The sequence below is a fragment of the Mustelus asterias genome, chromosome 22, assembly GCF_964213995.1.
Source record: "Mustelus asterias chromosome 22, sMusAst1.hap1.1, whole genome shotgun sequence".
In the NCBI taxonomy this organism is placed as follows: domain Eukaryota; kingdom Metazoa; phylum Chordata; class Chondrichthyes; order Carcharhiniformes; family Triakidae; genus Mustelus; species Mustelus asterias.
The window spans coordinates 15,550,684-15,564,790 of NC_135822.1; the positions used below are offsets into that span (position 1 = coordinate 15,550,684).

General features: G+C 44.7%; 1 protein-coding gene across 1 annotated transcript in view; it reads right to left on the bottom strand.

Moving 5' to 3' along the window:
* LOC144509739 (MORN repeat-containing protein 1-like) overlaps positions 1–14,107 on the bottom strand; it is a 203,865-nt gene that overhangs the window by 35,192 nt on the left and 154,566 nt on the right. Inside the window, exon 12 of the mRNA XM_078238521.1 lies at positions 4,667–4,818. Within this exon, the coding sequence (XP_078094647.1) occupies positions 4,667–4,818 (152 nt within the window). The remainder of the gene's footprint in view (positions 1–4,666; positions 4,819–14,107) is intronic.

Sequence of the window (14,107 nt, forward strand, 5' to 3'; positions counted from 1 at the left end):
TAGATAAGGGGGAACCAGTGGATGTGGATGTGAATTTTTGAGAAGGTTTTCGATAAGGTCTCACACAGGAGGATAGTAAGCAAAACTGGGACATGAGATTAGGGATAATAGACTGGGACAGATTGAGGATTGGTGAACAGACAGAAAAAAGCAAATCATTATAAAAGGGTCATTGTCAGGTTGGCAGGCTGTGACTTGGGGCTCAGCTAGACACAATCTGCAAAAATGATTTGGATGCAGGGGCCAAATGTAATCTCTCCAAGTTTGCTGATGGTACAAAACTAGGTGGAATCTGAGCTTTGAAGCGGGTGCAAAAGGGATTCAAGGGGACTTGGATAGGCTAAGTGAATGGGCAAGAACACAGCAGAAAAATGTGAAGTTATCTACTTTGGTAGGAAAATCAGAAATGCGAAGTGTTTATGTGCAAAGGGAACTGGGTGTCCTTGTTTTCATAAGTCACTGAAAGTTAACATGCAGGTGCAAATATTTAGGAAGGCAAATCATATGTTGCTCTTTATTGCTAGAGGATTTGAGTACAGGAGTAAAGAAGCCTTGCCGCAGCTGTACAGGGCCTTGGTCAGACCACACCTGGAGTACTGTGTACTGTTTTGGTCTCCTTACCTAAGGAAGGATATACTTGCCATAGAAGGAATGGCAAAGGTTCACCAGAATGATCATGGGTTTTCCCACGAGGAGAGATTAAGGGGATTGGGCCTGTATTTTCGAGATTGAAAAGAATGAGACATAATCTTATTAATGCATACAAAATTTGTATGGTGCTCAGATGCAGGAAAGATATTTCCTCTGGTTGGGGTGGGTGTGGGTGGTGGTAGTCTAGAACCAGGGGGCACAATCTCAGAATAGGAAGTAGGCCACTTAGGACTGAGGCGAGGAGGAATTTTGTCAAGCAGAAGATAGTGAGACTGATAGATTTTGAGATATTAAAGATATCAAGGGATAAGGGGCTAGTGCGGGAAAATGGTGTTGAAGTAGGAGACGAGTCACAATCTATTTGAATGGAGGCACAGGTTCCAAGGGCGGAATGACCTAGTCCTGCTTCTATGTTCTTAACCTAACGTATAGAATCATAGAATCCCTACAGTACAGAAGGAGGCCTCTCGGCCCATTGAGTCTATACCAACCACAATCCCATTCAGGCCCTATTTCCGTAACCCCACATATTTACCCTGCTAATCCCCCTGACACTAGGGTCAATTTAACATGGTCAATCAACCTAACCCACACATCTTTGGACTGTGGGAGGAAACCGGAGCACCCGGAGGAAACTCACGCAGACACGGGGGAAAAGTGCAAACTCCACACAGACGGTGACACAAGCCAGGAATCGAACCCGGGTCCCTGGCGCTGTGAGGCAGCAGTGGTAACCACTGTGTCACCGTGCCGCCCTGCGTACTCAAAGGGGGAGTATTGCCAAAGCAGAGGTGCAGTTTGTCAGTGCGAATAATACATTTAAAATGTAGCTCAACAGTTGTAAAAAAATCCAACACATTCACCAAAGTCTTTTAGAGAAGAAACCCTGTCGTCTGTAATCAGACTGGTCCTATATGTGACTCCATTCCCACACCAATGTGGTTGGCACTTAATGACTTCTTCAGCGGCCTATTAGGAGATGGACTACCACCACCACCCTCTTAGGGCAACTAGGGATGGATAATAAAATGCCTGCCTTGCCAGTGATGCCCACATCCTGAGAAAGAATGCTGAGCAGGCTGAGAGTGTAATTAAACCGAAGCTGCCATGGCGTTGGCATCCTAATGTGTTATTTTGAGCTAATGTGGAGAGCTGACACTCGTCCTCTAGTACGCCACCAAAAAGAGACTGATTGCTTAACCCATCGCTGTTTGTAGGGATTTCGCTTTGCAAAAACCCAGGTTCATCTTCACAATCACAGCAAGTAAACGGAGAGTAGCCCATGAAGCAGAGTGAGATGTGATAAGGTGATGAGATGTGATCGGACGTACATAAAAGCAGTCACTGTTTTATGGTGTTCGAGTTCTGAACTAAGTACTCCGCTGCATAAGTGGTTAAACAAGTTCTGGACGCATGATTAGGGTTTTCATGCCACCTGGGATTGTCATTTTGCCATATGCGTTTAAAACGTGTGATCAAAGCTGAGAGAATGCTACGTACAGCTGGTGTGGAACTGCTGACATACACCTTTCCTAGTTTAAATCTTTATCCCCTGCAGCAAAAAAGATGCAAAACCCCAGTCACAGCTCCACCACTCCCTCCCAACACCTGTGGGACACATGCTAGTTTAACCGAATAATATATGGGCTGTGGTGGAAGCTGCTTACAGCACTAAATGTGCGGACCACCAGCCACCCCCTCCCCACTCTCTGTGGCCTCCCTCTACTCAAAAAGCCCTTCATCAATGCTTAACTTCTGTCAAACCGCCACCTCCCACTCCCCCACCAGGATAATCTGGAATGACAGAATTCACTGTCAGATGCCAGGACAAATAAACAGTTACTCCCTGCGACTGGTACTTGATTGTCAGACTCCCATCTGCCCTTGTATACCTCTATACAACCTGCAAAGAGGGAGTCGTGACCCTCCTGACACATTCAGGTTAAGGCTCGATGGGCCAAACGGCCTCCTTCTGCACTGTAGATTCTATGATTCTGAGACATTCTTATTTTCAGATGGATTTTTGTTTAGTGTAGACAGAAAACCTTGGGAATGATTGAAAAGGCAGATGAATGCTGTGAAGTGCTTGGGGTTATGTGAAGTGTACCTAACGGTTTGTGTGTATCTTTCCCTATACATATGTATAAAGACTTTCAATTCATAGAATCATAGACTCCCTACAGTGCAGAAGGAGGCCATTCAGCCCATCGAGTCTGCACCGACAACAATCTCACCCAGGCCCTATCCCCGTGACCGCACGTATTTACCCTGCTAATCTCCGTAACACTCAGGGCAATTTAGCAGGGCCAATCAAACCTAACCCGCACATCTTTGGACTGCGGGAGGAAACCGGAGCACCCGGAGGAAACCCACGCAGACACGGGGAGATCGTGCAAACTCCACACAGACAGTCACCCGAGGTTAGACTTGAACCCGGGTCCCTGGAGCAGTGCTAACCACTGTGACACCGTGCCACCAAGATAGATTTCTTGCGGTAGATGAGAAGGGGTGCAGGTGGTGGGGTGCGGGTAGGAGCTTGCTGTGCACAAATTCCCTTACATTACAACAGTTCAAAGAATATTTCATTGGCTGTAAATTGTCTGAGGTCAGGAAAGGGGCTATATAAATGCAGGTCTTTCTCATCACCACACTGAGCAATTCTATCTAATGGTTCAAGTGTGAAATTTCAATACCAACGGGGGTAGTTAGTCTCAGCAATCATCAGGAACACACGATTGGCAAACTGCCTGCTTTTCTGGTATATTATCCAATTGGTTCACTTTGCCTGCTCCTGGGAATGTCCCACCGAGAGATGGCTGCACTTTGGAGACGTTTCCCAAAGCAGGAAGGGATCAGAGAATGAGTTGTTGTGGCAATGACGTGCTAAGGGGCTCTGCTGGGAAAGGTCAGCCAGGGTACCTGGTGGAATCTGCAGAGTGTTTATTTAAAGTTTATTTATTAGGGTCACAAGTAAGGCTTACATTAACACTGCAATGAAGTTACTGTGAAATTCCCCTAGTCGCCACACTCTGGCGCCTGTTTGGGTCAATGCACCTAACCAGCACGTCTTTCAGACCGTGGGAGGAAACCGGAGCTCCCGGAGGAAACCCACGCAGACACAGGGAGAATGTGCAAACTCCACACAGTGACCCAAGGCCAGGAATCGAACCTGGGTCCCTGGCGCTGTGAGGCAGCAGTGCTAACCACTGTGCCACCGTGCAGCCCAGTGGATCTCAAATGGAATTTTGAAAATACAAAATTGAATAAATATTAATTCTCTTAGGTTCAGTTAAGTCTCACCCAGTCAGCCAGTAAAGATAAACGGGAAGGAACTCCCTACCCACTCCACTTTGGTAGGTTGGTTAAGAGCTACTCTGAAACTATTTACAAATGTTGGTGGACTGAAATATCCCAGTAGCCCTGGAGATCAAGGATGGTATTGGTCAGGGGAGTAGGGAATCATTTTGGAAATGTGTTCTTGAGCTTATGTGTGTGAAATTCCCTCCACTCTGACCGAACATGCTCATGGAAGAATGTTCGTTGTGGCACCGGCTCGTAATTCTATATTTGCTCTAGAACTGAGATAGCTTCATCACAAAACATCACCCAATTGAATAGGTTGGATTGTTGTATGCATTTTAAAAGTCACCTTGAAGAAACAGTTAACGGTTTGAGTTGAATGTGACGCTTCTTCAGAACTCTTTTCCAGTTCTGAAGAAGTCATAATCGACTCAAAACTTTGGGCGGGATTTTATGGCCTCGCTCGAGCGAGACCAGAAATTCCCGCCTGAGGTCAACGGACATTTTTGATGTCCGCCCCTCGCCCACTCCGAATCCATGACGGGCAAGGCGGTAAAATTCCAACATTTAACTCTCTTTCCCTTGCCACAGATGCTGCCAGACCTGCTGAGCATTTGCAACCCTTCTAGTTTTATTTCAGATTTCCAGCGCCTGCAGTATTTTGCTTTAAGCTTGTGGGACCAGTTGAGAAGCATGTCAGTTTTGAAGCTCTCACCTTTTCCAGTTCATCAAGAATCATGAAGGGGCGATAGAAGGCTGGAGGCAAAGCGAGCGCGATATTCCAAAACACTGCGTAACCACTTTCTGCTCTTTGGTTGGCCAGATCAGGAACGGATTCTTTCTCCGTTGCTGCAGACAGCTGGTATCCTGCAACAAGATGAACAGTCAATTGGTACATTCACACAGACCGCTGACATCCCTGTTGTAGGTACACAAATACAAGACCAGGCCATGTGGCCTATTGAGCCTGATCTGACATTGTAGCTACAAACCTTACTCCCTACCCTATCTCCATATCACTTAAAACCCTTACAACAATAACTTGCTTTTATATCACAGAATCTTTAGTGCAGAGGGAGGCTATTCGGCCCATCGAGACTGTCCTGGCTATTTGACTTTCTGAAAGAGCATTCTACCTAGTCCCACTCTCCTGCCTTATCTCTTAACCTTGCACGTTCTTTCTCTTCAGATTGCAAATCAATTCCCTTTTGAATACCTCATTCAGACCTGCCTCCTCCACCCTCTCAGGAAGTTCATTCCAGACTCCAACCACCCTCTGAGTGAAGGAAGTTTTCCTCACATCACTTTTACTCCTTTCGTTAATTATTTTGAATCTGTGCCCTCTAGTCCTTGATTGGGAACAGTTTCTCACTGGTTACTCTGCCCATACCCCTCAGGATCTTGAATATCTTCACCAAGTCTCCTTTCAGGCTTTTTTCTCCAAGGAAGGCCATTCCAACTTCTCCAATCTATCCTCACAGCGACAGTTCTTTATCCCTAGAATCATTCTTGTGAATCTGCTCTGTACTCTGTCCAGTGCCTTCACATCCGGCACCCAGAACGGGATGCAGTACTCCAGATGAGGCATAACTAGTGTCTTCTACAAGTTCAACATGACCTCCTTGTACTCAGTGCCCCTAATAGAATCATAAAATTCTACAGTACAGAGGGAGGCCATTCGGCCCACCAAGCCTGCACTGACAACAATCCCACCCAGGCCCTATCCACGTAACTCCATATATTTGCCCTGCTAATCCCCCTGACACTAAGGGGAAATATAGCTTGGTCAATCAACCTAACCTGCACATCTTTGGACTATAAAGCTTAAGATACTATATGCTTTATTAACTGCTCACTCAATGTACTTTTCACAAAACAAAAACATCCCAATGTGTTTCATCAGAGTGTAATCAGCCAACATTTGACACCAAACCACATACAGAGATGTTAGGACAGATGACCAATAGCTTGGTCAAGGCGATAGGTTTTAAGGAATGACTTAAAGGAGGTGGGAAAGGTGGAGGTGATGGGGTTTAGGGAAGGAATTCCAGAGCTTAGGGCTCAAGCCTGGTTGCCAATGGTAGGAGGATGAGAACTGGGAATGTGCAAGAGGCTAGAATTAGGGCAGTGCGGAGATCTTAATGGATTTTATGGATGGCAGAAACTACAGTGCTGGGGAGAGGCAAATTTACTTTGCAAATAAATAACCATCTATCTCCTTTTTAAGCGTGTCAACTGATTCTGCATCATGTGTTTTTTGAAGCAGCCTGTTTGACATTGTCTCAACCCTTTGGTTTTTTTTCTGGATTTGCTTCTAACTGGTTCAGTTCAAACAAGATTTTGTTCCCCTTATTCTGGATTTCCAAATTAAGAGTCATTCACTTTCTATCCTGTTAATTATTTTTAATTTCTCGATTATCAGAATGTTTCTCAACCTCATTGTCAAGGAGTATAACTCACACGGTTACCCAGTATAGTTAGGTATACTATTTTACATTAACTGTCATCTCATTTTGCTTACCAACTTTCCTCTATTGAACATTTTGCAATAGTTGGTCGTGACAGCTGAGCTCAGAACCATAATGACACAACAAATTAACAAACAATGAAATGTGGCACTGGAACAGATGCTTTATTTCACTGACAATTTAAGCTTTTATTTTCTTTACTTCTTGTGCTTGAGCCGAGAGTATGAGAGTGTTGTTGGCATGGTGAGAACTCATTGCTTAGCACTAGTTGCTTTACGAAGGTACTGCTCTCCCTCCTCATGGCCAACTAGCCTGTCAGCATTCATTTTCTTGATTCATGAATGAAGAATGGCCACTTGGGTGAGGAATGGGAGCACAAAAAAGGGCTGATTTCACATACCCCAGAATGAGTGGAGAGGTGGTGAGAATGTTCGAGGACATGTCGATGCCTTTCTCAGCTGAGTTTTAAATTCGCAGTTTCTTGAAATGAACCGTTTTTGATTATCCTTGTGATGTGCGATAGGTCTTTGCTGATAGGATGATCCGAGGGGTCACTTTGAAGGCATCTTTTCAATCCCACCCTAGACGTGGCTCACGGGAACAATGATGTTCACAGCACAGAAACAGGACATTCGGCCTAACTGGTCTAGGCCGATGTTTGTGCTCCACATGAGTCTTCGCCCACCCCATTTCATCACACCCACATGAGAATGGGTGGCAGTGGCAGGGCCATAAAATGTGGCGAGTCGCCCAAAGGTCCATTAGGCAGATGTTTATTGAGCTGGCAAGTGCCAATCGAGCTTTTGAGACAAAACTGGACACGCCTCCTGATGCTATGGCGCCCTCACGTGATATTTTGGTTAGAGGGCACATATGTGAGTTGGTAGCACATCTGCCAACCATTGAAGGGGCAATTAATCTCACTAAGCATGCAACTGGCCCTAATTTCACATGGCATGCTGAGAGATCCTATGTATGCTTAGCTCTGTTTGCTTCAGTCTATGCAAAGATTTCATCTATGCAAAGGCTTAATTTTAAGATATTTCTGCCTATGTAACTAACCCTGCTAAGCTTAAAAAATTGACTGCTAACTTGACTACATTTTAAAACTCAGAAGGCTAAAGGTTAGCTAAAAATTGACTGCATTCCTGAAGGGTACACAATTCAGGCAAACAACAGCAACTGCAAGACATGTTTTTCTAAACGGAGACAGCATGGGAAAAACATTTCCAACAACGAGATAAGAATCGAAATATAGTTTGGAACTGTGTGTTCAGTTTTCAGTTTGTTTTCGAGATCAGTGTGTTCAAGTCTCAGTACAGGGGGTGGCAGTAAAAGCCAGTCTCAAACTCTGCTTTTTCTCTACTTCTGTCATGAGTTAATTTTCTTTAAGTTCTGTTCAATAAAAGAAATTCATTTTGAAACCCTGCACAAAGTGCTGTCCCCTCGTCTGTTCAAAGGAATGAATGGACCCAACACATACGCTATTCAGCTTGGCACATGAGCCAATCAGACAGGCGGCATTCACGTTTTCACCATTCCCGATACAGGGTGGGATAAAGCATCCGGGATGAAATATAATACAGGAAAATGTTTGACGTTTTGAGGTGTTATGTGTCATGTTGCCAGTTGCTTGATTCTGCATGATGGATGGTGCAAATGTCATTGGAACAATTCTGCAGCTCCCTGAGGCAGCTGTCAGCATTCAGGGAACTTGTTGGAAATGCCCGCCTGCGCTGTCACTTCTCTCAGTGCCCACCCTCTTCCCACCCTTCCTGGCCATGCCCAGACTGGCTGCCCGTTAATTGGCCAGCGTGAAATCGTGCTCCAGGGCTGATTGTGGCCGAAAGCACGCTTCTCACCCACCTCCTGGCCCGCCACGTGTGCACGCCCAAGGGTGAAAATTCAGGCCATTGACTTCGGTGGACTGGAAAATCCCACCGGTGGGAGGGGCAGTAAAATTCTGCCCTTGGGGCAGTTGAGGTAAATGGGATAGATGTATTTGATGGAAAGTTGATAAATACATGGCGAAGAAAAGATTAGGAATCTGCAGAGTTTCTGGAAATGAATCCTCCATGATTATCCTTGTGACATGTCTTTCCCCCTCATGTGTTTTCCGTTAAATACATCATCCCATTCACCTCAACTACTTCATATGGTAGCGAGTTCCAATTTCTTACCACTCTCCTGAATTCTCCAATATAAGATGGTCACCAGTAAGTACAATAATGAGCCCTAGTTTCCGCCATTTTCTCTGGCTGGAATTTTCTGCCCATTCACAATGGCGGGATCCTCTGGTCCCGATGATAGTGAACTCCAACCACGTGTTCCCTGGCAGGCGGGGGTGCAAACAACGGGAAACCTCTTTGACAGCAGCGGGACCTTGGCAAATGGTGGGCCGCATCCGCTGCCACAGAACACACTGCGGGATATGAACAGAAAGATCCGGCACTCTGTCTACGTTATCAATCACTTCATAATTTTAAAGACCACGATTAGGTCACTCCTTAGCCTTCTCTTCCGTGGATTGATGTAGATCTAGTTCCCTGATTTTTATTCCGTTAAAGGCCTTGGTTTACCTTCATTCCCCTGTTCTCCCCATAGCAAAGAGGACTTAGGGAATTGAAATGAACTGAATTTGTTGAGAGAATGAAGATTGGGACCGTGTAAGATCCTGGGGATAACAGTGGCAATGAATTTCTGGTTCCTGAGCATCATAATCACCATGGTACTCACTGACTTCAGTTAGAATGCCAGACGCAGTGGAAACCATTGATCGTGCCAGAAGAACAGGGGAGATAAATCTGTTTGTGTTAGCAAACAGCTCACTTCCATGCTGTCTGACACTCAGAGTCAATCACCTAATCCTTTACCATCTGTTCACATTTTTATTTCTTATATTAAAGAAAAGTAACCGCAAACATACACACAATTAACTCCTCAGAGTAACTGAAGGAGTGTGTAACAGAAACTGAGCAGAAAACACTCTCCTGTAGAGATGGTGGTGGCAGCCCCATTGGCAATGGAGGGCAAAATGCTGGAATCTGCTCCTCACGGCAACAGTAGAACTTTCCCTCATAGCCCCAGCCTCTTTGTTTTCTTTATTTATAAGGCTTGGATTGCACAGAAGCAAAGTGTTTGCTTCAATCTGGAGGCTATTTTCACTGGCTAATAGGTCACTGGGTCCGACGCATGAGACCTGCTCTAGGTTGCCCTTAGCCATGTTAATTGTTAATTTCACTTATTAATGTAAAATGTTTACCAAAACTGGATGGGCTGAATCAGCCACTCATTTTTAGGAGGGAGTAAGGTCATCTCTGTTGTAAGGGTTTCCGCTTTAACTGTACAAATGACAAGTTTGTATTTTCTTATTGACAAACATTCCTTGTCTACCTTTAGCTGCAGTTTTTCTCCTGTAGGCTCTGACTCCTTTTCAGGGATAGAGTTCCACCCCCAAGTTACCATTCTTTCTAGCTGAGTGCAGAGAGCTACGAACTGTATTGTTCAGCTTTATGACTGTGGGGGAGCAATAGATTTGGCCTTCACCGGAGATTAGCACATTGGCACGTTCTCATGGAGATAACCTGACAGTGATCGGGAGCCTCTCCTCACTGAGGGTGATGGTAATGCCCCTCTGCCGTACCATCAGGGATCAACCAGCTCAGCACAAGCCTCAGATCAAACGCAGTATATAGAATCATAGAAGATAGGAACAGGAGGAGGCCATTTGGCCCTTTGAACCTGCTCCGCCATTCATTACAATCTTGGCTGATCATCCAACTCAATAGCCCAATCCTGCTTTTCCCCATAACCTTTGATCCCATTCACCCCAAGTACTACATCCAGCCGCCTCTTGAATGCATTCAATGTTTTGGCATCAACTACTTCCTGTGGTAATGAATTCCACAGGCTCACCACGCTTTGGTGAAGAAATGTCTCTTCATCTCCGTCCTAACTGGTCTACCCTGAATCCTCAGACTGTGACCCCTGGTTCTGGACTCCCCCATCATCAGGAACATCCTCCTTGCATCTACCCTGTCTAGTCCTGTAAGAATGTTATAAGTCTCTATGAGATTCCCCCTTCATTCGTCTGAACTCCAGCGAAAACAATCCTAACCTAGTCAATCTCTCCTCATACATCAGTCCCGCCATCCCCGGAATCAGCCTGGTAAACCTTCGCTGCACTCCCTCAAGAGCAAGAACATCCTTTCTCAGAAAAAGAGACCAAAACTGCACACAATACTCTAGGTGTGGCCTCACCAAGGCCCTGTATAATTGCAACAACACATCCCTGCTCCTGTACTCGAAACCTCTCGCAATGAAGGCCAACATGCCATTTGCCTTCTTTACCGCCTGCTGCACCTGCATGCACAAGGATACCCAGGTCCCGCTGCATACTCCCTCTCCCAATTTACAGCCATTCAGGTAGTAATCTACCTTTTTGTTTTTGCTTCCAAAGTGAATAACCTCACACTTATCCAAATTATACTGCATCTGCCATTGATTAGCCCACTCACCCAACCTGTCCAGATCATGCTGAAGGATCTCTGCATCCTTGTCACAGTTTACCCTGCCATCCAATTTGGTATCATCTGCAAACTTTGAGATGTTACATTTTGTTCCCTCACCCAAATTATTAATATATATATTGTGAATAGCTGGGGTCCCAGCACCCCACTAGTTACTGCCTGCCAATTTGAAAAGCACCCATTAATTCCTACTCTTTGTTTCCTCTCTGCCAACCAGTTTTCTATCGATCTCAATACACTTCCTCCAATCCCATTCGCTTTAATCTTGCACGATAATCTCTTGTGCGGGACATTGTCAAACGCTTTCTGAAAGTCCAAATATACCACATCTACTGGTTCCCCCTTGTCAACTCTACTAGTTATATCTTCAAAGAATTCCAACAGGTTTGTCAAGCATGATTTCCCCTTCATAAATCCATGCTGACTCTGTCTGATCCTGTCACTGCTTTCTAAATGCTCTGCTATAAAGTCCTTGATAATAGATTCGAAAATTTTCTCCACTACCGATGTTAGGCTTACTGGTCTATAATTCCCTGTTTTCTCTCTACCCTCCTTTTTGTATATTGGACATTTGCTACCCTCCAATCTGCAGGGACTGTTCCAGAGTCTATAGAATCCTGGAAGATGACCGCCAATGCATTCACTATTTCTAGAGTCAAAGATTTCTGAGGCATAGATTTCTATTTCTATGCCTCAGTACCATAAACACGGGCTGTATTTCACCCAGTAAGCTTGCTGTATGATAAAGTATGATAAACTGCTCTGACCAAGACTGTAAGAAACTGCAAAGGGTTGTGAACGAAGCCCAGTCCATCACGTAAACCAGCCTCCCACCCATCGACTCTGTCTACACTTCCCGCTACCTAGGAAAAGCAACCAGCATAATCAAGGACCCCACACATCCCAGACATACTGTCTTCCACCTTCATCCGTCGGGAAAAAGATACAGAAGTCTGAGGTCACGTACCAACTGACTCAAGAACAGCTTCCCTGTGGCCGTCAGACTTTTGAATGGACCTACCTTATATTAAGTTGATTTTTCTCTACACCCTAGCTGTGACTGTAACACTACATTCTGCACCCTCTCCTTTCCTTCTCCCCTATGTGCTCTATGAACAGTATATTTTGTCTGTACAGCACGCAAGAAACAATACTTTTCACTGTATACCGATACATATGACAATAATAAATCAAATCAAATCAAAAAGTGTGGTATTTCAGCTGATCAGAACATGCTCTTTACCCAATTATTCTGCATCTAGGTGCATCATTAAAAATCAATGCGGGTCTATTTTGTTGTATCCCAGTATCCACATTCAGTAATGAAAACTGCTTATGTAAACATTTCATACTGTAATTACACCCTCCCTGCAGTGGAGGTGCTAGAGTTTCATCTGCAGAATCTTCATCTTCCTTTCCAACACCACAAGAGACTGGCTAGTTTTTTTTTGCAGGGAGGAGTTTGTTATATGCAGCCCACTACTGTCATTTATAAACTTAGAAAAGCCATTTTACAAATAATTAGAATTGTTTGTTGTCCTACACTACCCTTTGTATGAAATTCCCTTAAGTGTATGCAGAATATTAGTTAAACAGACTGGGGTCCCAGTTAGAATCTGACCCACAGTAATGGGATGACCTCTCTTGCTCTGCTCTGGGGCTCATTTTACTCTCTATCAGCTGTTTCTTCACCCTTCTTCCCTCCAGCATCTCCTGTGCTGATTTCAGTCTTTCTCAGCTCGGCAAGGATCTGCAGCATAAGAACAGGGTATTTTTCAGCGCAAGTTCCTGTTCAGTTGACAGTTGCATTCAAGGAAACAGTAAGGAAGTGGGAAAAATGGAGTACTTTATTGTCGATGAGTTTGGAAATGATGCAGCTTTTAGGTAGGTTCCACGCCAGTGGCCTAAGTCCCTCCAGTAAAATGCCTTTAGGGTCTTCGCAGGCTGTGGGAGACACATGTCGGGAAATAATAACAATAACATGCCACAGAATCTGTTTAAAGTAGGTGAAATTATTCTACTGGAACAGTCTAGAGGGATTGAGGAATGCAATACTCTGTACGTAACCTTTGCTCGAATGATTTCTAATAGTTTGCAGTGGAACTTCCTCCCTTGTGTTATGTTAACAACATTGTTAAACCATTTAAATGAACTTGTTAATGATTAATATAAAATAAAATATAGAGGAATCTCATCCAAACAAATTAATCTATTCATCAAAAATGGGACAGAATGTAAAAGGTTGAGCGGCACAGTGTCAAAGGCCTAAGGTAAGGTTGCCACTCCTCCTGGAATGGACGGGAGACCTCTGCAATGAGCCTCAATTGCCTGATGGTCAAACAAAGCATTCTGGGGAACTCATCAGCTCCTGGCAGTGGCAGTCAGGACTAGCCATCAGCCTATCCCAGAATATGGCCAGCCAGAGTTGGCTACCCTCGCCTAAGGCTGGAGCCAAGGAAGGGTCAGAGTTGAACGTGTGCGTACAGTTTGTAATGATGCCCAAAAACGACTGGAGGAAGCATCGGTTCATCCGAGACTGGGTGTCACACATGCGCAAAAGCAGTGGAGGGATTGAGAGAAGTGTTGGAGAGATTGAACTGTGTGTCCTTGGCATCTAAGTGGATGACATTGCCAAGGGAAAACTGATGGATGAGGAAGAGAAAGGGCCCCAAGGATGGGCCCCGGGAGACTTGGGAGATGATGTGTAGGGTTAGGAATGGAAGGCAATGTTTTGTGGTCTGCCTCGTTGGATATGCTTGTGGGAACATTGAAGAAGCCAATGAACTATAAATCAGTTGCACACTGGGCAGCTTCAGATGAGAAGGGAAAGGATATTTCACTCTTTAATCATTTTTGCAATCTAATATTTGTGAACCATTTAGCAGCAGTGCAATTAAATTGTGCACAGCATTACAGTGCTGGCAGTATTTTCCTCAGCTCCAAAAGAGTGGGAACTAAAACATCTATATTTTTCCTGCCCATCATTTACTTGAGAGGCAAGATTAATGTGACCCTACCTTGCTGTAGCGCATATTGGACGACGGTTCTGCCAGTGCACCAGTCGTATTCAGCTGAGTGATTGGAAAAGAAAATCAATGCAGGAGAATGAAAACAGACTATGGAGGGAGAGGAGAAGCTGACTGAGAGAGATAGCCAAGA